The 24,606-nt window shown below is 44.0% G+C and overlaps 1 protein-coding gene and 1 long non-coding RNA gene across 2 annotated transcripts in view; one reads left to right on the top strand and one right to left on the bottom strand.

The window, feature by feature from the left end:
- Positions 1 to 5,598: 5,598 nt before the first annotated feature.
- On the bottom strand, positions 5,599 to 22,263 carry LOC136789035 (uncharacterized). The gene is made up of 3 exons (XR_010827754.1): positions 22,014 to 22,263; positions 11,753 to 11,944; positions 5,599 to 6,487 (listed from the first exon to the last, which is right to left on the bottom strand). It is a non-coding gene; the product is annotated as an uncharacterized lncRNA (long non-coding RNA).
- Positions 22,264 to 22,389: 126 nt separating this feature from the next.
- Positions 22,390 to 24,606, top strand: part of CDC20B (cell division cycle 20B) — a 32,062-nt gene continuing 29,845 nt past the window's right edge. The window contains exons 1-2 of the mRNA XM_013180599.3: positions 22,390 to 22,730; positions 22,960 to 23,031. Of these exons, the coding sequence (XP_013036053.1) occupies positions 22,668 to 22,730; positions 22,960 to 23,031 (135 nt within the window). The 5' untranslated portion in view covers positions 22,390 to 22,667. The remainder of the gene's footprint in view (positions 22,731 to 22,959; positions 23,032 to 24,606) is intronic.

Raw genomic sequence — 24,606 nt, 5'->3', positions numbered from 1 at the left:
AAAAAGCGGTTTGGCCCTTGTGGTGACACCGACAAGTCACGTGCGGGATGGAAAGACAACGGCAGCACGGTGTTTAAGCCAAAGCAGACGTGCTGACATCTTGTGAGCCTTGTTCCTGCTTCCTCTGCTTTTCCCTGCCCTGCTGCGGCCAGACCTGGGGATGGGTGGCTCTGGGCATGTGGTGGTGCAGAGCTGCAGACACCAGGGACACTTTGAGGAGGAGCTTTTAATTTGAGAACAACTTTTAACTTGGGGGCAGTGTCAGGGGACAGGTTTAAGGACCATGTCTTTGAGTACAAGACAATTCCACATAAGCCTTACTCTGGGCATTTGGGTTTTTCACTGGATAAAAATTTTTAGGAGTAAACTAAAAAATGGCACAAAAGCTCTAGATACAGCTTGATTAAAAAGAAACATTAGAAAGAGGAACTCTTTTAGTAAATAGGAGGTCTCTTCGAGATGGCAAAGGAAAAGGAGACCGGTGTGGATGTCAGAACAGATATAGTGCTTTTGGCATAACTATAACTTGTGAAAGCCCTTTTTGTTGGCAATATTGCCTGTTTCCTTGTCTAAATGTGATTCCCAAAGGCTAGATGTCAGCACAACTCTTTCCTGGAGGGTTGCTGAGGTTGTTCAATGTGTCCTAAGGATGAAGCATTGCCTGTCCACAAAGCTTAGTTACTCTCCAGACATTTGGAATAAAAATGCACTTTCTTAGGTGTGAACTTGCTCATAAACACAGAATCATTACTGAGAAGAAATTCCTTCCTCAGAGGGTGGTGAGGCGCTGGCACAGGCTGCCCCAAGGAGCTGTGGATGCCCCATCCCTGGAGGTGCTCAAGGCCAGGCTGGATGCGGCTTTAGGCAACCTGGTCTGGTGGGAGGTGTCCCTGCCCATGGCAGGGGGGTGGGACTGGGTGGTCTTTAAAGGTCTCTTCCAGCACAAACCATTCTATAATTCATTCAGTTAGGCTGGCTACCATTTCTGAAGCACACAGATTCCTACAACCATCATTCATACGGAGCTGACTTCCACAGAAATGTTCACCAGGTGCTCCTGTGGGTTTTCCACTGCCCCTGGGTGGTGGTGGGTGGCGTGGAGGCCTTGTAGTCTTGTAGAGGCCAGGTCACAAAGCAGCTATGGTGCTGTGGCACTAGGAGTGAGCCACTGCTGTTGGGTTTGGTTCTTCTGTCCAGTGATTGCAGGGAAATGGAATTTTACTGACACTTCTAACCTCGTTTTCCTGAATATTTTTATAAAGACAATTACACTTATGTCTAACTTGAGGGAGAAGACAAGTATTTTGCAGCCAGTTTTATATGACAGCAGCAGCCCTCCTCATCTTTTCTAAACATTAACTTCTGGTCAGTGGCCATTATTTACATTTTGCATTGCACAGTCTTAACAAACAACTAAAGCTAGTGAGGTCAAAAGAGGCTGTGGTTTGCTTTGGCACAGCTGTTTCATAGGTGTTTCAGGAGCAGTCTTAAAGTCTGCTTCACATCCAGCACCTGTTCAAACTTTGATAGCAAGTGACTATTTATTTTCAATATTTACTTTATACTTTTCAATGAAACACTATGAAAATAAAATCAAGAAGCATCTTCAGGTTTATTCACGCATGGTCGTCACTCTTGGTAGAGCCTTGGGATCTCTTGCGTGGGTAGCTTGCTGAAACAGGGCAGCTGGAAGTCTGCAGGCTGATTCTCTTTGAAGGCATTTACTGTGACTAAATGATATTAACAATCCTCTCTCTTAAACGGCAGAAACGTTCGCCTTTCTAAGCCTTTTATCAGTGATGAGCAGAGCTGGTTGGCACCGTACAGCAGCCCTTTTCTCAGTGCTTTGCAGCATGAATGGCTAAAGCCTGGGGATTTGCCCCGACACCCAAGTTGTCCTAGACATTGGGTGAGCTCCCGTTTGTGATAGTGCTGAGGAAAGGTAGAAGGAGACCTGCTAGAGACACTTTTCACCTTTAACCAAACGGGACGGCCATTCCTTTTTTTTGCAGGGCCCTATGCTCACAGAAGGTAACAGATAGCCTGGAGGCTCTTTGGTTTCAGACAGATAGGAGTGGTGTGAGGGGATGGTCACACCCCAGCTACAGGTGGGAAACAGGCACAGAGGCGTAGCATCGTTTGGCATCGGTCACTGCAGCCGTTTATGCCAAAATAAGAGGCAGAATCCTGACCTCCTGCAACCTGCCCAGGTCAGTCTTCATAACCAGAAATTGCCTCTTCTGTCTCTGTGAGGACACTAGCTGGCCTGCATTGCAGGTAGAGGTAAGAAAAGGAGGTGTGAGGAAGAGAAGAAGGAAAGGAAGCATGTTGCAAAACACATTGGATGCTTTGTAGCAAATAGTTTTGGTGAGAAAGCTTTAGAAGTTGGTCAGGATCTGCATATTAAAAATGTATTTCAAATCATTGAACTCTTCTAGAAAAAGGTGTTCATGTTCATGATTGTTACTTTCCCTGGTAAAAATAGAGGGTATTCGTAAGGAATATCTTTCAGTTTATTTATTTTATTTTTTTTTAAATATTCCAAATTGTTTAGCAGCAGCTTTTGAGTTCATAGAGTTTTGAATAATAAACCGTATTTTTTAAAGAAAGTGGACAACTTGTGTATCATTGCCCATTTTTTGTAAAAGGGTTTTTTTTTTTCCTGTGGTTTATGCTGTACAACTGGATCTCAGGCCTACCCTAAGTATTGTTGATAAAATGTCTGGACTAATTAATTTTGTTTCTTCAGCAGTATTGCTATAATTTTGGGGAAGATAGTTAATAATCCAATTTGAAGTAGCTTTGGATGGCCATCTGAATTTGGTTTATGTGTGAAGAAGTACCCTTGGCAGTGGGGAGGTGGAGGAATGTAAAAGGGTTCACAAAGGCAGGAGAGCTGGAACCTCCTCTTGGACTCCACTAGCCTTCCAGTTTAGCTTCACCAGACATTAACGTATGTGGATCAGAAAACAGGAGGAGTAGCAGAAGACTTTATGAAGAAGCTATCTTAAGGAACAGGTCCCCCTGCTTGACCCCACTGCTTTTTTTTTTTTTTTGCTTTTTTTTTTTCATTTTTGTACTTTTTTTTTCCCTTGAGAAGTATGGTGTAATGTGGTAGAGGAGGAATACCCCCCACTAAGGGCAGAGGAGCAAGCTAGCAGACACTTGACCCAGCCTAGTTTCTGTTCCTTCAAGGGTACATCTAACACATTTTTAAGAATGTTTGTACATTTTGTGGAAATTTGTGCTCATTTCTGAATTTCAGGGCTCTGTGGCGGGGAAGGAGTGGAGTTGCATCATCTCCTGGAGCTCTCCCCGTCGGCTACGAGCAGGGGTTGCTGAAGCCTACCACCCATCCCAACAGGCAGCGCCAGAAGAGATGGAGCCCAAACACATTTGCAAGTGTGGACCCCCACTAGCACTTCTCACATAAATTGACATTTTTTTCTCCCTGCTTCCTCTCTCTGAGGTCTGAAATGTCTTTGGGATGGAAATGGGGAGCGGTGGCATGGAGATGTGGATTAGCCACAGCAAGAGAAGAAAACGTTGAAGCTGGAGTGGAAATTGACTCGCGGTGAGCTGAGGAACAGACTCAGCTACTGCAGGACCCCAGGGGCCCCTCGAGGGCTGACGTCTCTGCGAGGGCTGGGGCAGAAGTGTGGCAGCACAGCACCAGAAGGGAGCCCTGTAAAAGCCTTTTCTGAATGCAGGATACCAGGCAGGTGAGTTGACAGTGCCGCTAGAAGAATTTCTAATGTATTTTGCTTGCCATCCGTTGTGGCAAAGTTTCTCCCTTTCTTTCTAGGCCTTCAGTCCCTGCGAGCTAACGAGTAGTCTCAGGTAGCCATCTCTGCCTCTCTGGTCATCCCATCTCACCTGGTTCTTCCAGCAGGACACAGGCTAGCGCCAGAAAAGTTGTGTCAGACATTGTAACCCCGTGTTCAGCTCCTGCACCCTCCTGCCACAGCCCTAGCGTGGCGGTGGGGTCAGCTGAGGGAAGAAGTGAAGCAAAGAGGGAAACAAAAAAACGAGTGGAATGTATGAACAGTAAAGCTTTCTGTTGTTTTCAGTATGTATGGCATTAAAACTGAGGCAGTGGACAATTACAATGCTCGCTTTAGTCTCTGAGGTACAGTGCTACCTTTTGACAAGACCGAGCAGAACAGCATGTCCGCTTCTTCACGTGTCACAGGAAAATCCCATTTAAATGTGAATAAATCTCAGAGCAGATGGAATCAAGATCTGCAGCTAGGTATTTGTTTTACATTAAATATTTGCCATACGTAAAATTCCCTGTCATCAATGGATTCAACATCCTCAAAATTAAATGTTTTTGCGCCTCATTTTGGGGTTTTGGGTTAAGGCCAAAATCAACACCTACAAGAATAACTGTGACCTGTGGAAAGCATTTATAAGCACTGTGCTGCTGCTTTTGTGTGAGCTCTTACACAACCATGACTTAGAAAAAAAGGTTGAGCCTATGAATACGTCATCAGCAAAAAGCTGGCCAAAACTTTTTTTTTTTTTTTTTTTTTATGCCCAGAAGTAGAAGAATTATTATCATTTACACTTATTTGTTTAGCAGGTGCTATGAAATACTGTAGTCCCTGTATTACTTACCACTGGATGTTATCCAAACAATTCAACTCTGAATCATAACTCCTTTGGGAATATTTTTTTTGCAAATGCTCCATTGTGTACAATCCTGGCAACAAATACAGCATGAACTAGCAAATTTATTCTCTCTGATTCACCTTCTTTTAGCTGAGGTGGAGCTGACAAAGGAAGCTCTTCAATTTCCACTACTGTCAGTAATCATTTGAGTGTCAAGAATAGATGACTGAGCTGTAGTTTCAAGCGGTCAAACATTTTTTAAGATATATTAATAATCATTAAGGTTATGTAAGGTGATTTTTTTTTTTTTTTACTGTAAGAAAGGATATCTAACATGCCAAAATTAAACCTTAGTACAAAAACATTCTTTATAATTTGCCAACAGTATACAGCTGTTTAAACAAAGCAATAAAAAATTATGTTACAATCCTAAACTCTTTCCATGTTAATGAAAGATTTAGCCAGATTAACCTGTTTATTGTACCAAGGACACACCTCAGTTTATTGTTACACTATTTTCAGTCAGCAGTTACGACATTGACTCTGGGATCCTACAAAGGCATTTGAACACATGTCCAACAGAGGACAGACAGTAAAAGTTATAAGGTTTGAATTGCAGCTAAGCATGTGCGGTGTTACTAGAAAAGCAAAGTTCATCTCACCTGTATATGATTTTCTTCCTGGATGAAACCTAAGCATTTCAAAAATGTTTCAATGTTCTGTTTTGATATGTGCCATCAAAATTTTTGCAAAATGAAAAATATGGAACTTCAAAAGCACGGACTTCAACAGGGGACAAAAATGTTAGAAAAATGGGAGAATCACAGCCTTATCCATGTACACTGCTTCTTTTCCTACCTTAGGCTGGACTGCAGCCTGTGATCTACCAGATTACAAGCTGCTCTTGAAAATCCAGTGAGCTTTTTTGGTTTTGGAAGAACAAAACAAAGCAAGAAACCACAAACCACTGCCCCTTGCTGCACATCTGATATCTGCTTTTGTAACTTCAGGTCCATTTACTGTAATTTTGGAAATGATTCAGTTTGAGCAAAAAAACCCCAAACAACAGTTCTCCTAGTGCATTTCTCTGCACAGGATTTCCATTGAACATGCAGCCTTTCCTGAGTTAGAAAGCCAGATTAGAAATAGTCTTCATTACCCATTACCTGTTTCTCTGTCTGCAGTCAGAGTTTCCCTTGAAAACCACTTTCTAGTGGAGCAAGGAAACTGTCAGCCCACTGATGGAGGATCCATGAGGACAAAATCATCAGTGGAGGCAAACTGGACCCTATGTTTAAGTGGTAAAAGAAAAAGAGCAAGTATTCCCTGAGTGTGGCCACTCTCCCTTTGCTCAGACTTGCAAGATGGCAAGTTGTGCTCTGGTGAGGATAAAGGAGGGGAGGGGATAGGAGCATAATGGTAATTTCTGAGACCTCCTAGTTTATGATGGATGGTGGTTAGCTGTGCAGTAGCTTGGACAGAGAGATGCAGCTTTATTTACATTGAATTATGTGAACACAGCACCAGGAGCTAAGTTTTAATTTGGTTTATCAAGTCACCAGCTGCAAAATACATGAAACAGTGTTACTACTGGTCTGTTTATATGCAAGTTCATTTTAAGTGAAACCAAAAAATTCTCAGTAATGTATTTATTCTTCCCCATCTTCCCCCCTTTCAAAAGTATGCTTGTCTACTTGCCTTGAGTCAAAAATGCCCTGAGCCACAAAAGCAGAATCCTGTTTTGCCACATGCTCTATAAGCTCAGAGTCTCTGCCCAAAGGCACTTTTTGAAAGTGTCCATCCTGAAAGTGTCCATCCTTTTGGCTCATTTGTATGCTCTGTTTGGTGGTAGAAAACTCACAGAACTTCATGGCTAGATATTTAAAGGAGAAAAAAATGATATTAATGCAACTAACTGTATTACGTGTGAACTTTTTCCTTATCAAATTGTTTTCGTACTATTTCCTCTCTAAGCCATCAATGCAAAGAGCACCAATCCCAACCAACCTCTCACAGAAAGGTTTAACAAACAACTGGGTTAGAAGAATTAAAGATGTGAGTATTTAGAAGGGCTTTTCACAATTTCCCAAAAGGCAAACAAGCAAGTTCTCATCTGCTACACAAATTCTTTAACTCACTTTAGACACATTCAGCATCTGAAGTTAAGTCTGAAGATTATGAAATAATTAATGTCCCAGTTGTTTTTTTCCTCATTAGTTACTAAGGTATCAACCTGGAAATCCCCATGGTTCTGTTGAATCTCTTTGAATGTTCTCTAATATTTTTCCTGGCTTGTTCATATTTGCCACAACCCCTTCAAAGAAATAAATGGGACTGTCACTCCCTTCTGTGGCCTTTGAATCAGGCTACACAGGTGGGAAAGCATGAAATTCTCAAGTATACCAGGCTGTTTTCTTCAGTTTTACTGACTAAACAACTCTCCATGAATTGGTGGACGCAACAAAAGTGGTCTTTTGTTACATGACATTTTGCATACACCTATCTGCTATTACAGAAGGAGCTTTGGGTGTAAAAAAGCAGAAGTCTGTTGGCATCTGTGGTATTGCTTATGTTCTTCTTCCAGATCAACCAATAAGGCTTTCTGTGTCATGGGATACTTCTTCTTCCAAGTCTTAAGCAGCACATGGAAAGAGTCAATGAGTCAAATGAATATTAGGGGTGTCAGATGCTTTTGAAAATTGCCCCGTAAGTTAATCAAACCACTTTTTTTAAATGAAACACTTCCAAGTCTGTTTTATGGCAAAGCAAACATACCCGTGTAACAAAGGGGGCATTTTACTAGCATTCGGTACAGTGCAAATTAGCAAGTGGGTCATCATTTCAGGGTAATGAATGTTTGTCAATTACGTTTACATTGCAGTAAATACATGTGGCCTAGACTTAGAAGTGATTATGACCGCAAGCAGAAGTTCTTCAGTGAACATCAAGACAGAAACAAAACAGTATATGAAGAACAGTACTGAGGGATTTACACTGCTTTTTAATGCTCACAGTCAAGATTTTCCAATGAGGCAACACTGAAAACATAGAACAAGCAATAAGTAGCAGAGAGAGATGACACACAATAAGCAAGAAATATAGCAGCAATATTTACAGCCAAGGTAAAAAGGTGAAGGCAAGAGTTAGGGACAAATAAGAAGGCAACCATTAGGTAATAAAAAGTTGCATTTTCATTATTATACATAGAGGCAGTAACTTGATTTGCTGCTTTAGAAGACTACTGCACACCACATACTTCTAAAGGAATTGTCTGAGGTTAGATGTGATAATCTCTGCTCATGTCTCTGAAGAGTGTCAGCTGGACATCAGATAATGATAGAGATGTTGGCTTTAGCACTGTGTTCAATATTCTCTTCTCTTCTCTTCTCTTCTCTTCTCTTCTCTTCTCTTCTCTTCTCTTCTCTTCTCTTCTCTTCTCTTCTCTTCTCTTCTCTTCTCTTCTCTTCTCTTCTCTTCTCTTCTCTTCTCTTCTTTATATATATATATATATTATTTTTTTTCTCTGGGGGACTATCTTCTTTTGTAAAATTCCCCAAGGTTCCTGTGCAGCCGTGTCCTAGACTAGGAACTCCTAATTTGATATAAACTATGTCAAACGCTGCATGGAAACGCTGCCATATGTCTGATCACCATCTTTGCACAAATGCATGGCTGGCAGCTACTTCTGCTGCTGCTACAGACGTTGATACTTCATGCTCACAGGACTTTCTGGATGTGTTTGTGAAGTGGCATAAGAGGAGTTAGGGACTACCCTCAGAGATAGCAGTCCTGATTGTTATGGGGATACCTTTGGAGATTCCTCCTGGAGAAATTCAGGTCTTTCAGTTGGGTTGAAAGGGATTAGCAGTGTGATCCATCAGATATCTCTTTTTTTTTTTTTTTTTCACAAATAGAAAGGAGGAACACAGCTGCAGGGTTGGGGCTGCAAAGCAGTAGCCCAGGTTTTGGAGCAGCTGCTCTGGTATTTCTGGGATGAAGGGGTGCACGCACTTTCTACAGGCACCAGCCTGTTAACGTGCGTCCATGGAATCTGTTTCAATGGCTTTTGATACCAAAAGAATTATATAGGAATCTAATTTGCAGGTATCTAATTATCTAAATCTATGAGCTGTATTTGTATTTCAATTATAGTGTTTTTTGTTTTTATTTTTATTTTTTTAATTTTTTTTTACTAGAAGGTCTCATTCAGGATGACCACATAACCTTATAAACTTGTGTAATGTTAGTGCAGAAAGCAAAGCCCTCTCCACTGTTGTAAATTGATTTTGTTCCAGCTCATAACCAATTTATGCCAGGAGAGAATATTGCAAACTGCCAGACTATACCACATTTACCAAATGTTCGTTAATAATGGGACTTTCAGGTTACACAATGGACTATTTCCAGACCACAATCAATCAAAGGGGAAATCACCCAGGCTGGAAAGAAAGAACTTGCTGAGAGAATTAAAACAAAGTGGGGAGCAGGCACAAAGCAGAAACAAATCTGCTCAGGACAACAGGAGTTTCATTTCGAGAAAGCATGTTCTGAAGAATCGGTGGACCTAATGAGCAAGAATTAATGAAAGAACTGCTAGAACCCAACAGTGTGTCAAGAGGCAACCACCATGGTAGCATACAGTGCCTCTGCAGAGGGTTGCAGGTAATAGTAAATGGATGAAACTGCTTCATGAAAGACCATTTGGCAGCAGAGGGCCAGCAATCCTGCTTTCACAGATCTACCAGTAAAGAGGTCAGACCACAGAGGTCCACGCTCCAAAACATAACCACAGAGCTGACAACCAGAGTCAAAGCATCAGGGTTGCACAAGGGCATAGTTTCTCTTTTTGCCTAATTGGTTTGGGTAAAACTATCTAAGCAGCAATTATGTTCCTAGGGACAGGAAGAAATCCCACATTCCTGCAGCAGGAACCAGCCCCCACAGGTGAGGTTAGACACTTGTCAGGGCAGCAGGGGCTGAGGCATCTCAGCCTCAGTTTAAAGTGCAGGACCTAAATCTCCCCATTTTCTTGAGGGAATTGCTTTAACCAGGAGGCCCCTGTATAAAATGTAGGTAGTAGAAAGCAGCACCGACCTGAGTGTGCTAAGACAAGAAACTGCAAGTCTTTCTCAGCCTTTTCAAGGAACAGCTGGAAGAGACCTCAGGAAGGGTCCTGGATCTTCATCTTATGATCTTATTTATCTTATTTAGAGGTGGCTCTTTCAAGGCTGCAATGCTGGGTTAGCCCCCCTGTGCTTGGTCTTGTATCTCCTCTGAGGTGCATGTCTTTCTCCCTCTGGCCCTGTGTAGGTGATCCAAGTGCATAGCCCTGCGTGTACTCAGCGCGGGGCAGAAAGTCGAGCACTGTCCCCACCTGTGCTCTGCGCTGGCAGGAGTGGTCTGTAGCTGTTCAGATGTGTCAGTGGGTGGTCGTTTGGCACTGCAGGTCCTCCCAGCAGCATCCCAGGTCAGGCGGTGTAAGGGGCAGAAGAGCACATGTCTGATGGACAGGGGACAGTGCATGTACACACCTCTTGGGTTGTTTTTCATTTCAGTACTTTGTTGTATGAAATATCAGTCATGAAGGGTGCAACAAAGAAAATTATAACATTCACAGAATAATACCCTAGCTCAAAATGAGCAGATCAGTTCTCTGCTTCAAGTATTGGTACTTCTAAATTTAAATGAATCCTGAGAAGAGTTCACAAGACTGTTCATTAATATAGACCCATGCTGAATGCCTGAGAACATTACATGACTTGACAAGTTTTCCCTTGAAACTGGTCTATATTGTTATGCTCTAACAGAAAAAAAATAGTACGGTGGGTTAACCCCCCTGTGCTTAATTCATCCCACTGTACAGCAACAAAGCAGCAGTTTTTGTTATTCTCTAACTCAGACAGTTCTCAGGTAGAAAGAAATAGATGAAGGAGGTTTTCTAACACATTTCAATTTGTTGTTTACATCCTTGGGGCATTTTGCATCCTTTTGTGTAATGAGAGGTAAAGAATGCTACGAAGGCACTATCCAACCTGTGATACACTAGGGCTTGCATTTCTAAAAGCCCTGAATCAGTTGTTTCCTCTCTTAGAAAAATTCTGTCATTTTGGTTGCAATCATTTGGTTTTCTACAGATGACTGCACAGCTGGTAAGAGGTATGTAACTGGCAAGTCTATAAAGAATACTTCTGAACTCTAAGTAGAGCTATCACATATCACAATAATGGGCAGCAGGTGCTCCAGGATATCCAGGGGCGTGCAGTGCAGAACAAGTGTGTTTAAGAAACTGAAGAAGAAAGGAAAAGATGAGGCTAAAAATAGATGAACCTCTTACAGTGGGTTGCTTTTGTGAAAGGTGTTACTAATAATGCATGCAGCTACAGGTACATTTATTGATAAATGTTTTCTACCATTTCTATCATCTTGTCTGGTCTGATAGCCCCCAGCATAGCTCCATTTGTATGTACATTGTTATTGTGTTCCTCTCTTTTCTTTTGTTATCCAGTTTGTTTCTGCTGGTGAAATTCAGACAACACCTCCTTTATCTCAGAGGCTCTTTGAGTGGGCTCAGGGATCCAGCACTACCAAGGTCTTTGCAGAACTGGAGAACAACAGTCCCTCTGAGATGAGCTGGAATGGACTTGCATCTACTGTGAAGGGAGATAATTTCACACATTGTGGGTGGACGGTGATGATTTTACCTATACCTGCACCTTGAATATCCAGAAAAGGTTTTTAGAATTTTAAAAAGCTGGAAGAGCTGAAACAGATGAACATCTACAATAAGGTCAGTATCCTGACAGTGAGTGATATTATCTGTAATTTTAACTACTGACCTAATCATAGCTACTGACCTGCTTTCAAAGAGTGTAGTACCCAACCAGCCAACCAAAACAACCAACCAACCAACCAAACAAACAAGTGAAAGACAACAACAAAAACAGTGAAATGTATTGTAATTGAAAACTTAGCTTAAAATATAGTCTGACTCAATTCCCTGAATATTGTTTTCTTGAACTGAAACCAGAGACTTTTCTCCATGGGAAGTGCCATAGAGTTGTGACAGAATTTCAGGAATATTTCTCTTGCTAAAAAAATAAAATCAGTTTTGGATGGAGAATTGCTTCAATTAACTTACCCGACTTTCATGGAACTGTTTTCTTCACAGCTCATTTGTAATTCACAGTCAATTTTGAGTTTATGATCCAATCTAGTGAGTCCTCAGACAGTTCCTTAGAGGGTACAGCTGTCCATCATGGAGTAGAAGCTCACCACTCATTGCCTTTTCACAGTGGTAGTACATTAACCTTCACTGAAGATAAAGTTGCACCTTAAATATAAACAGTAAGTGCCCATGTTTCAAAAAAAAGATCTTTTTAAAGGCTTGTAAATACACTTCCTTGTAGACTTCTTTTTTCTTTCTTTTTTTTTTTCCAGTTTAGTTTGAAACATTTGATAATGACAGTAATCAGCACTTTTTCTCAATATGCATCCCTGCACTAGAAAGCCAGATGTGACCATACAGGCTTCTATGTTCCTTCAACAGCCATGCTTTCAAAATGTAATAAAAAGAGAGCAATGTCCCATATATTACTGAAAATCGGATGAGCACACATGAATAAGCTAGTGGTAATAAGGGCACAAATGGGAAAAAGCACACCCTTTCAAAACTGATGTTAAAGTTGCCAATCACTTGTAAATCACTTTGACCTCTGACTTTCTCTTCCTCAGTTTGATCTTTGTAAATTCAGTCATCATAATAAAAGAGATTGAAAAAAAAGTTAAAAAGTAGCCAGATATTCACAGGTGATGGAGCTGAAGCTCTCAGGAATGAATTAATTGAAACATGTTTGCAAAGAGAAATGATAGTCGTTTTTAAGTGTGTATATTTAATTGCCCTTAGGCAGGAAAGGATATCAGAAACCTTGCCCTGTCTCACAAGATAACCTGAGAAGAATTATCTACAAGTTCCTCAAGCCTCAGAGATTTTACAATCCATAATTATTGAAACACATAATTAGCTTTTACATAATGTAATTTTGTTGTAACTTTGGTACCAGTAATGAACTAGGTCCTGTGCTACCAACAGAAGTTGCTAGAGAAGCTTTGGAAAGAACCATGTCTTGGCAGCATTTTGGCAGTTTGTTAATCCAGAATGTCTGGATTCCAGGTCGAAATACCATTTAGACACACAGCTGGCAGCTGGCAACAGACCCAGAGGTTCAGTAGTTGGGCTGGAGTGCAGCCAAGGCAAACAAACTGCAGTATGCTGTGTGCAGCCCTCAGGGCAAGCGCGGGACTCTGCTGTGCTGGGAGCCCTACCTTAGACAGTCTTTGTAGCAGTGCCTTGCCAAAACGGATTCTTAATGTGCATAGAAACAGAAAAAGTGGGTGTACACTGGAGAGAGAAACTGAGCAGGAAGGCACAGAGAAGGATGACCTAGCAGAAAAGCTCTTGATCTGCCAGCTGAACAGAGAGAAGAAGAAATTACTATCACAGAATCACAGAACCACAGAATCATCTAGATTGGATGAGACCTCCAAGATCACCCAGTCCAACCTCTGACCTAACACTAACAAGTCCTCCACTAAACCAAATCACTAAGCTCTACATCTAAACGTCTCTTAAAGACCTCCGGGGATCACAGGTATCACAGATTTCTAGGTTGGAAGAGACCTCAAGATCATCGAGTCCAACCTCCAACCTAACACTAAGTACTCCACTAAACCATATCGCTAAGCTCTACATCTAAACGTCTTTTAAAGACCTCCAGGGATGGTGACTCCACCACCGCCCTGGGCAGCCCATTCCAATGCTTAATAACCCTTTCGGTAAAGAAGTACTTCCTAACATCCAATTTAAAACTCCCCTGTCGCAACTTTCGCCCATTCCCCCTCGTCCTGTCACCAGGCACGTGGGAGAACAGACCAACACCCACCTCTTTACAGCCTCCTTTAAGGTAACTGTAGAGAGCGATAAGGTCGCCCCTGAGCCTCCTCTTCTCCAGGCTGAACAAGCCCAGCTCCCTCAGCCGCTCCTCGTAAGACTTGTTCTCCAGACCCCTCACCAGCTTGGTCGCCCTTCTCTGGACTCGCTCGAGCACGTCCATGTCCTTTCTGTAGCGAGGGGCCCAAAACTGAACACAGTACTCGAGGTGCGGCCTCACCAGAGCCGAGTACAGGGGCACAATCACTTCCCTAGACCTGCTGGCCACACTGCTTCTTATGCAGGCCAGGATGCTGTTGGCCTTCTTGGCCACCTGGGCACACTGCTGGCTCATATTCAGCCGACTATCAACCAATACTCCCAGGTCCCTCTCGGCCAGGCAGCTTTCCAGCCACTCATCTCCCAGCCTGTAGCTCTGCTTGGGGTTGTTGCGCCCCAGGTGCAGGACCCGGCACTTGGCCTTGTTGAACTTCATACAGCTGGCCTCAGCCCATCGCTCCAGCCTATCCAGATCGTCCTGCAGAGCCTTCCTGCCCTCGAGCAGATCGACACACGCACTTAGCTTGGTGTCATCTGCAAACTTACTGAGGGTGCACTGGACGCCCTCATCCAGATCATCGATAAAGATATTAAAGAGGACCGGCCCCAGTACTGAGCCCTGGGGGACACCACTAGTGACCGGCCTCCAACCAGATTTGACTCCATTCACCACAACTCTCTGGGCCTGGCCATCCAGCCAGTTTCTAACCCAGCGAAGCGTACGCCAGTCCAAGCCACGAGCAGCCAGTTTCTTGAGGAGAATGTTGTGGGGAACTGTGTCAAAAGCCTTACTGAGGTCAAGGTAAACCACATCCACAGCTTTTCCCTCATCCACCAAGCGCGTCACTTGGTCATAGAAGGAGATCAGGTTCGTCAAGCATGACCTGCCTTTCATAAACCCATGCTGACTGGGCCTGATCGCCTGCTTGCCTTGCAGGCGATGGTGACTCAACCACTTCCCTGGGCAGCCCATTCCAATGCCTAACAACCCTTTCAGTAAAGTTCTTCCTAATATCCAAACTAAACCTCCCCTGGTGCAACTTGTGCCCATCCCCCCTCGTCCTGTCACCAGGCACATGGGAGAATAGACCAACCGCCACCTCACTACAGCCTCCTTTAAGGTACCTGTAGAGAGCGATGAGGTCGCCCCTGAGCCTCCTCTTCTCCAGGCTGAACAAGCCCAGCTCCCTCAACCGCTCCTTGTAAGACTTGTTCTCCAGACCCTTCAACAGCTTCGTTGCCCTTCTCTGGACTCACTCGAGCATCTCCATGTCCTTCTTGTAGCGAGAGGCCCAAAACTGAACACAGTACTCGAGGTGCGGCCTCACCAGAGCCGAGTACATGGGGACAATCACTTCCCTAGACCTGCTGGCCACACTGCTTCTTATACAAGCCAGGATGCTGTTGGCCTTCTTGGCCACCTGGGCACACTGCTGGCTCATATTCAGCCGACTATCAACCAATACTCCCAGGTCCTTCTCTGCCAGGCAGCTTTCCAGCCACTCATCTCCCAGCCTGTAGCTCTGCTTGGGGTTGTTGCGCCCCAGGTGCAGGACCCAGCACTTGGCCTTGTTGAACTTCATACAGTTGGCCTCAGCCCATCGCTCCAGCCTATCCAGATCGTCCTGCAGAGCCTTCCTGCCCTCGAGCAGATCGACACACGCACCTAACTTGGTGTCATCTGCAAACTTACTGAGGGTGCACTGGACGCCCTCATCCAGATCATCGATAAAGATATTAAAGAGGACCGGCCCCAGTACCGAGCCCTGGGGGACACCACTAGTGACCAGCATCCAACTGGATTTGACTCCATTCACCACAACTCTTTTGGCCTGGCTACCCAGCCAGTTTCTAACCCAACGAAGCGTACACCAGTCCAAGCCATGAGCAGCCAGTTTTTTGAGGAGAATGCTGTGGGAAATGGTGTCAAAAGCCTTACTGAAGTCAAGGTAGGCCACATCCACTGCCTTTCCCTCATCCCCCAAGCGTGTCACTTCGTCACAGGAGGAGATCAGGTTCATCAAGCAGGACCTGCCTTTCATAAACCCATGCTGACTGGGCCTGATCGCCTGGTTGCCCTGTAAGTGCCGCGTGATGACCCTCAAGATAATCTGCCCCATGAGTTTCCCTGGCACTGAGGTCAAGCTAACAGGCCTATAGTTCCCCGGGTCTGCCCTCTGACCCTTCTTGTAGATGGGCGTCACATTTGCTAGCCGCCAGTCGACTGGGACCTCCCCGATAGCCAGGACTGATGATAAATGATGGAAAGTGGCTTGGCCAGCTCCTCCACCAGTTCTTTCAGTACCCTCGGGTGGATCCCATCCGGCCCCATCGACTTGTGTACATCCAAGTGCTGTAGCAGGTCGCCAACCATTTCCTCGTAGATTGTGAGGGCCACATCCTGCTCCCCATCCCCTTCCACAAGCTCAGGGTACTGGGTATCTAGAGAACAAGTCTTGCTGCTAAAGACTGAGGCAAAGAAGGCATTAAGCACCTCAGCCTTTTCCTCATCCCTTGTAACTAAGTTTCCCCCCGCATCCAGTAAAGGATGGAGATTCTCCTTAGTCCTCCTTTTGGTGTTAATGTATTTTAAAAACATTTTCTGTTATCTTTAACAGCAGTAGCCAGATTGAGCTCCAGATGAGGTTTGGCCTTTCTAATTTTGTCCCTACACATCCTTACAACATCCTTATAACCCTTCTGAGTGGCCTGCCCTCTTTTCCAAAGATCATAAACCCTCATTTTTTTTCCTAAGCTCTAGCCTATATTCTGACACTGAAGAAATTGATTGTGAAATGTATTGTTTTACGAAAGGTAAAGGTTACATTAAAAGCAACAATCTTGGAAGACAACAGGATGTGGCATTAGAAGTTAAACAGTTCATTAAAATGCCTCCCTCCCAGCAGTTATCACTTGGTACACTTGTTTTCTTGTTTTTATTTTTTCTTGTTTTTAAACCAAAACCAAAGAGAACCCGTAAGAGCTGACACAAATTTCTCCTTGAACTAAAGAGATCTTTAGTCTACTTATGCACACTTGTCAAGTAGGCTAGTATTTATTGCTAAATTTAATACTGGAAATAACAGAAGTTTAAGTAATGGAAGGTGTGGTACAAGCGTACAAAGGACAGAAGAATGTAAAGTTGGTGCGCCATCATTCTCACGTCAGTCTATCCAGAAAATGCAGCACCCTTGCAGACAGAATGCAGCACATAAGGAACAGTTTCAAGTTATTTTGTTCGTTTATTTGCTTTCTTGCTTGTCTGCATAGAAGATGAAATTTTCGTCAATGTCTGAGGTGCTGAGGGTCATCTGAGGTGGCACAGTGGACAGACATTTCCAGAGCTCACTCCCCGTATGTCCACAGCCACTTTCACTGTGCTGGCAAAGGTAAGTGAAAGGAAGTGTCTGATGAGCAAATTACCAGACTGAGATGTTAAGTTCATGGCTTAAGGTAAACCCCAGCAAAGAAGCAGGAACTTTTGTCACCCTTGTACTCTGAAGGACATCTTAATAACCCATGATTTGTACACTAAAACGAAGCTGTGAGTTCACTGCCAGAATATTCCAGTTGCCTAGTCAACAACGTTTCATACTGGAACCTAAACAATGACTGCTCATGAAGTGTGAAATGATGGGAAGAGAACGGCCACATGAACTGAAGCAAATCCCTTCCCTTTCCTGGTTCCTTCCTTCCTTCCCCACCTTTTCTCTCCTTACCACAACTGTCAGAAACACCTGAGGGTCAAAGGTGCCTTTTGCAAATGGAAACCACTATCTATGACTACTGTCAGTCTTTAAAGTTTGCTCTGCACCACTGTAAGAACTGTTCCTCTAATCCACTCGCAGGCATCTCAGCGCTGAAATAACTGAGCAGGCAACAAGACTTGGATCTTTCTGGGATACTAGCTGACAACCAGAGAGAATAGTGAATAATATAGGAAGAAAAACTAAGAAATTTCCATATCTCAAGACCTCTGCTCTGTGAGTTGCTAACAAAGCTGGGGCCTCCTTTTCTTGCTGGCAGGAAGTTTGAAGCTTTACTTCCCAGAAATCTCTTATTGCTTTGCAACTGCAAAAGGGAAAAAAAATCATCAAAATGGTTCCAACAATTTTTCCCCACTTATTTCAATGAGCAACTCAAAACTTTGTTAAATATCATTTGGATTTACTTCTCCCATTTGTGAAAGTGTTGCTTTTTTTCTTAACACAATTGTTTACACCTTTCTTAGTTTATCCAGTTGGGCATCACAGACAGTGGTTACATTCGCTCTGGAAAACTAATTAGGTTGTGAAAGAATTATATTGGCTTAGTCCTGTATGCACTCGATGTTAAAGTCCCTGCACTCCTCAGGCAGGAAGGTTTGTCTAACCTTTGGAAACCTCGTTTCCATTTCTCTTTACTGAAATAGAGACAACCTCTGATCTATTCCTTCCTCACGAGGGGAGCAGAGGAGCAGACGCTGAGCTCTGCTCTCTGGGGACAGCAACAGGGCCCAAGAGAACGGCATGGAGTTGGGACAGGGGAGGGTCAGGCTGGGTGTTAGGGAAAGGTTCTGCACCCAGAGGGTGGTCGGGCACTGGGACAGCCTCCCCAGGGCAGTGGTCACAGCACCAAGCCTGACAGAGTTCAAGAAGCATTTGGACAATGCTCTCAGACAGAAGGTCTGATGTTTGGGTGGTCTTGTGTGGAGCCAGGAGTTGGACTCGGTGATCATTGTGGGTTCCTTCCACCTCAGGACATTCTGTGATTTGATTGCTTTAAGACAATTTTCTATGACTTCTTGTGATCTTTCTAATTGTCAGAACTCAGCATAGGCTAGCATCATTTCTTGTCAGCAAGCATTTGGCAAAGAGCACCCTCACTACCACATCCTGAGATATCTGAACCTCTACTGCTCTTGCTGGTGCTTGGTCAGCAGTCTGTGTGTGAGGAACCTAACTCTTCCTGAAGTCTTGTTTCAGCCACTGCTTAACTCTCTGAAAACCTTGTGAAGCTTGTTATTGATGTCCGCATCTCACCTTCAAATTATAAACTGGTATTTTACCTCAGTAAATTCTGAGTCTGCTGATGCTTTGATGACAAAATAGAATGAAGAGACCTCAAGGATAAGGAGAAGAGAAAAAACATAAATTACTATGTGATTGAGATGGTGCTTTGGTGATCCTTTCTTTCAAGGATGTACCAAGCACAACATATCAGCACCATCTACTGCCATCAGGGACAAATTACACAGTTTGTGAGGGGAATGTTTTTACAATGAACTGCAAACTGAGCACTGGAAATCCACATTTCCAGCATGTAAGTGAAATAACTTAGCAATTTTCTGCATATGTTCAATAATGTGGAGTCTAGAATGAGTCTGCAGTGAAATGAAGATATTGAATCATGATGACCTTTCCATGACCAGGGAGGTGATTTTCCCCCTGTACTCTGCTCTGGCAAGGCTGCACCTGGAGCACTGTGTTCAGCTTTGGGGTCCTCAGTACAAGAAGGACATCGAGGCCCTGGAGTGTGTCCAGAGCAGGGCTACGGAGCTGGTGAAGGGCCTGGAACACAAGTCCTGTGAGGAGCGGCTGAGGGAACTGGGGTTGTTTAGTCTGGGGAAGAGGAGGCTCAGGGAAGACCTTATTGCTCTCTACAGCTACCTGAAAGGAAGGTGTGCGGAACTGAGGGTCAGCCTCTTCTTGCAGAAAACTAGTGATGGAAGTAGAGAGAAATGGCCTCAAGTTGCGCCAGGGGAGGTTCAGGTTGGAAATTAGGAGACATTTCTTCTCAGAAAGCGCAGTCAGGGACTGGGACAGGTTGCCCAGGGAGGTGGTAGTTACCGTCCATATGGGTGTTCAAGGAAAGACTGGATGTGGTGTGTAGGGACATGGTTTAGTGGGTGATATCAGTGGCAGGGGGATGGTTGGACCAGATGATCTTGGAGGTCTTTTCCAACCCTCATGATTCTGCGATTCTGTGATTCTATTTCACTTTGAAGAAACTTTAGTGAAGTGCTGGAAACACTTCAGAAGCTATACAGCTGTATAGAAGCTATACAGCTTCTATAAGCTTCACAGCTCAGCTGTGAGGAATTGTCCGAAAACAAAACTGTGTTTTTTAAAATTCAGGTCCAGTCTCTAGGTGACAACAGAGCTCTCACCTATCACATCATTTGCTAAGTAGCAGGCACTTCAGGTGAAGAAGTTTTAAGGATATCCTTGATGTTACAAAACCTACCCAACATTCCAATACATCAATTTTAACTAACTCAAAGCAATTCACAATTGCAGGATTGAATGTGCCACACTATGGCACTCCTGCTTATGTTTGGATTTTTTCTACTATTGACTTATTTCAGGATCTAGTTATTTTAAAGCTACCAGCAAATACAGAATACCTTGGTGTGTTTTCCACTTGTTAATCAGCGTTCAGAAGCTTTTATAGAAAAACCTCCAAATCTTTTCTTAAAATTTGTTCACAGTATCTGTATGCACGAGTTGAAAGTTGATGGGCAGGAATCACTGCTTGTAAAACCAGTTGCAGTGGGTCACATTACTTAGTCTTTAATGCCTTCCTCTGCTAATCTCACCTTCTTTTCCCTCTTGGATTCTCAGGTAGCAGCCACATTATCATCAAGAGTCCTAACGAGTTACCAGGTGTCACCCAGCTGCTGGGAATAGTTTGTGCACTGCCCTTCGTCTGCAACTAATTTATTTTTCTCAAGCTGCAAGGAGAACAGTTTAAGCTACAAGATGAGTAAACTTGGGCCTGGTGTAACAAAGATGATGCATAGAAAAAATGACTAAGGCCTATGTGTGTGCTGGCCCATGATTCATTCACCAGGTCTGTGTGCAGGGGATGCACACAAACAGGCTCTCAACACAACTTAGAGTTGCTTCCACACGACAAAGCATACTGAAAGTATCAGCAAGTGGGGTTAACAGTATCATATTCAACAAGGGACTTCTGTTTCTAGAAAACTGAATTACATACTTTCCCATCAGGTTATAGCTCTCACTTTTTAATAAAATTAGGAACACATTTGACTTGACTATGACAACTGGAAAACTGCTTTATAATAATTATTTTGGACAAAGGTTGTTAAATATTTTTTAACATTTTTTCCACTGAAGTTTGATTAATCCTAATTCTATTTTGCTGAAACAAAAGCTTGTTGACTTTGAAAGACTTCTGGCTTTTATTCCAGTTTGCAACCATATAGTTCTCAGACTGCAAACCCATTCCTTGCACTGTGAGACAAATTAGTCCCATGTAAAATTGCATTGCTACAGATTTGCTCATCTGAAAGAAACTTCTCAGTAAGTTTCACTAAGCAAAAGCTTCATTAGAGGCCCGGACACCGGTCTAATAGGTAACTGTTTGATACGCTTCGTTTGAGTTTTGCTGATTCACTGTGTATTAAAAGGAGCTGGTTTTGCAGTGCACGCCAGCAGCTGCTGTTAGGCAGTGGCTGTGCAGAGAAACACTCTCTGGCAATGTTTGTTGAACGTTACTCTTGTAGGAAGAGTTCATATTCAGTTAAACGAACATCTGAAGTATTGCAAACAAGCCTTTGTGATGGAAGTCCTGCAATGCTGTGTGTATTGTTTGTTTCACAGCAAGCATTAAAATGATCTTGAGTGACTCAGCCGCTTTGTAGCCTGGGTGTCCTTAGCTCTGTCCTTACTGATAAACAGTGAGATAATAAAATGGTACTTTTGAACGTTTTACATTGATTTGTCATAATAGCTCTACCTCTGATATTTAAGTTTTGCCAAGAACTGAGGTATTAATAAAAATATTCCCCTCCATTATCTTGCTTGTATGATGTTCTTTTCCAGGTGTTACATAGGCAGCTACAGGAATTGAACTGATTGGGAAAGCAGGACTTTACATGAGCAGATTTTTGCAGGAGAGCTCTTCTTTTGTCAAACAGGACATTTCCAACTGGGAAGTTAGAAAAATCTCTCTTCTCCTGGGAGAAAAGAGTGAAACTGTAAGAGAAGGAAACTTTGACCACATTTCTATAAGTGGCATCGCACTTCATACTCTTAGAAATTAACACCTCTAATGTTGATTCTAAGACACAAAAGCTAGAATGGGGGAAAATGGGCTCTTTTACATGCTGTGTGATCCACAGCTTTTGCTGGTTGAAAACTCAAGTGGCATAGCTCCAAAATTTCATACCTATTACAAAGGCTGAAAAAGTACTGTTCTGAACTTATTTTGGGTAACATATGGAACCTATACGTGGTGGTAACTCTTTTTTTTTTTTTTTTTTTCTCCTGTTTCTTTGGATTTGGAACTAAACCTGCCTTCCAGCAAAAATATCTTTAACTTCTTTCTCACCAAATCTATGGTCAGGTCCTTGGGGGTGAAATGAGTAAGTGACTATGAGTGACTGTAAAAAGAGTAAGCAACTCACCTGCTGGCCTAACACGGTCCTGCACATCTTCTACCCTAACATGTCTATGACATTAAGGCAAATGATTTCAAGTCACAGCCATGAGCGCGGTTTCTCGTGCTGCCCTACAGGCTCCGCTCAGGTTCGGGTTTGGGGAACCACACCGCAAAACCTCGGCCCGCCGCGGGCCCGGCCTCCCGCTGCCCGTCCCGAGGGTGGCGGCAGGCCCTCCCGCCTCTGCCCCGCTTCTCCCCGCGGCCGCCCGGGTCCCGCCGCGCCGCGCCGCCATCCTCGGCCGCCCGCCTCCACCGCCGCTCCTTGGCGCCGCCGCCGCGCAGCCCGGGAGCGCCCCGTCCCGCCGGCGGGCAGCGCCGGGCCGCGCCGGGCCGGGCCGGGATGGGCCGGGGCGGGGAGGGACCGGGAGGGACGCCCGCGGGTGCTTAAATTGAGGGGACTGCCAGGCGGCTGGGACGGCACCGGCACCGCCACCCCGGGCCGGACGGCTGGCCTAGGGGTTGGACGCGAGTCGCCGTGCCCACAAGTTGCCGTCCCCACAAGTTTCCGTGCCCACAAGTTGCCACCCAGCTTGCCTTCCCCACACCTGTGCTCTCCCCACTCCTATGTGTCAGGCCACCACCTCGCCTGAGGCGGTGGGTTCAGCCGGGCCCGGCAGAGATGGAGTGGAAATTAGAGAAATCTGCCGTGAGGAGGACGAGGACGGATGAGGATTTGCTATGGGTAACTGTGTTCTGGGTGCCCAGCACCTTGCGGGGACATGGGGGGCTGTTGGTGGCCTGGGGACGGTCACAACCAAGGAGCTGGTTGATGGCCACCGCCAGCCCCTTCAGTGGGTTGTGAAACCTCACAAGTGGCCAGGCTTGGCCACAGGTGATGCAGGGTGAGCGAACTGCGGCCCTACTGAGAGCTGTGTGTGTGTTTTAAGTGTTGTGCCTCTGTTTCTTCCAAGGAAAAGGTGATGAGAACGCTCGGAAAAGACCTGAAGCGGAGCAGAGAGCAAAGCCTACAGAAAGTGACTGAGGTAAAGGCAGGCACAGACCTTCGCTCCTCGCTGTGTGTGTTGCGCTAGTGTTGCTCTTTTTGATTGTGGGGGTAGGGAAAGGAGGAGGCTGTAGAGAAACAGTGATTTTGAAAAAAGAAATGATATTTTTTCCTTTCCTGTTAATCCTTAACACGCTTTCTTAACTGCAAGATCTGAAATGTTTGAAAGACACAAGTTATGATAGTGACATTTGTTGAGGGAAGGATTCAAAACCACGCGGGATTCTCTCTTGGCACTAGAGGGACTACTTGCTGTTTAAAAGCAAGCATTGCTTGATTTCATTGAAGAGATTGTGCAGATTTACAATGTTGTCTTTTTACTGGCACTGCAAGCTGACTTTTCCACATTTAGAGGGCAGTAAAGATAAAAAGGACCATGCAGAACTCATGTATACAGTAGGAACATAGGTAAAAAACATAATATTCACCAACAGTATGCTTAACGGTAAGCAAAATACAAAATACAGGCAGTTTGCACCTTAAGGATTTGACAAATATCACAAAACCTAGTGAGACTGAAATGCATAAAGTGATGGACTGGGTGAAGGTGTAAAAGGAAATGACCATATTGGAAGTGACAAAGCAGGAGACAGGCAGTGCACCCTTAGATATGACAGTAATATAAATGTTGCTACCAGCATGCTGAGAATGTCACTCCAAAATAAAGATGTTCTGTAAGTGACCCCATGGGAAAAGGTGTGTTGTTAAAGTGAGCAATGACTGGGCTCTAGGAGAAGAAGGTTCTGCCGGGTGCTGAGGGGGAGCCAATAGCCAAACCAGCAGATTGTAGCAGTCTGGCAGTGCCTGTTAGCTGGCTGTCGTCTCAGAGGTGTGAACAGCTGCTAGCTGCACTCCATATTGTTGCATTCACAAGCATCGTGGAAAACTCAGAGGTGGCCTCCTCTTGCTGTGGAACAAGCCAGAAAGCAATTAGCCAATGCTACTCTGTAGCTGCTAACAGCAGCATTCCGGCAAGTAAATGTTTTAGTGTTTTGTTTTATATTGAGAATTCAGGATTGGTGTGATTTATTTTCAGTGACCTAAGCCTTTCTTTTAAGAAGCAAAGGGAAATCTGCAAATTTGGTATTAATTTTTGGTATTAATTTGCTTTGATCCAAAGCGTTTAACTCAGTGACTGACTTCAGCATGACTTCAAAGGCCTTTCCATCAAAATGGATGTTGTAGGTAAAATTTTACCTCCATCCAGCCTAAATCCATGACCTTGAATCATAGAGTCTTTATACGTCCTTCTGTGAATGAAGGTAATGTGCCTTAACACCTGAAGTCAATTTGCAGTATGATGTAATCAGTAATGATTTGTATTTCAAAATAACCAAATTAACTATACTGAGTTACACTCCTGGCTCATCTAGTCCCAGGCCTGGGCTCCCACAATCACCAACATGGATGCTCAAGGAAGAAAAGGAATGAAGTTAAGTGTGTATGACACTAATTAACTCGTGGAGATAACATACTACGCTGGTGCTGGGGCAAGGCAAGGCAAGAAACTGTTTGCAACAATTTCCAATTCCTTTTTGATAGTCTGGAGTCTGAT

The sequence above is a fragment of the Anser cygnoides genome, chromosome Z (assembly GCF_040182565.1).
Source record: "Anser cygnoides isolate HZ-2024a breed goose chromosome Z, Taihu_goose_T2T_genome, whole genome shotgun sequence".
NCBI classification, from domain to species: domain Eukaryota; kingdom Metazoa; phylum Chordata; class Aves; order Anseriformes; family Anatidae; genus Anser; species Anser cygnoides.
The sequence above is the reverse complement of the archived record's forward strand: the minus strand, read 5'-3'. Positions and strand labels throughout refer to the sequence as shown.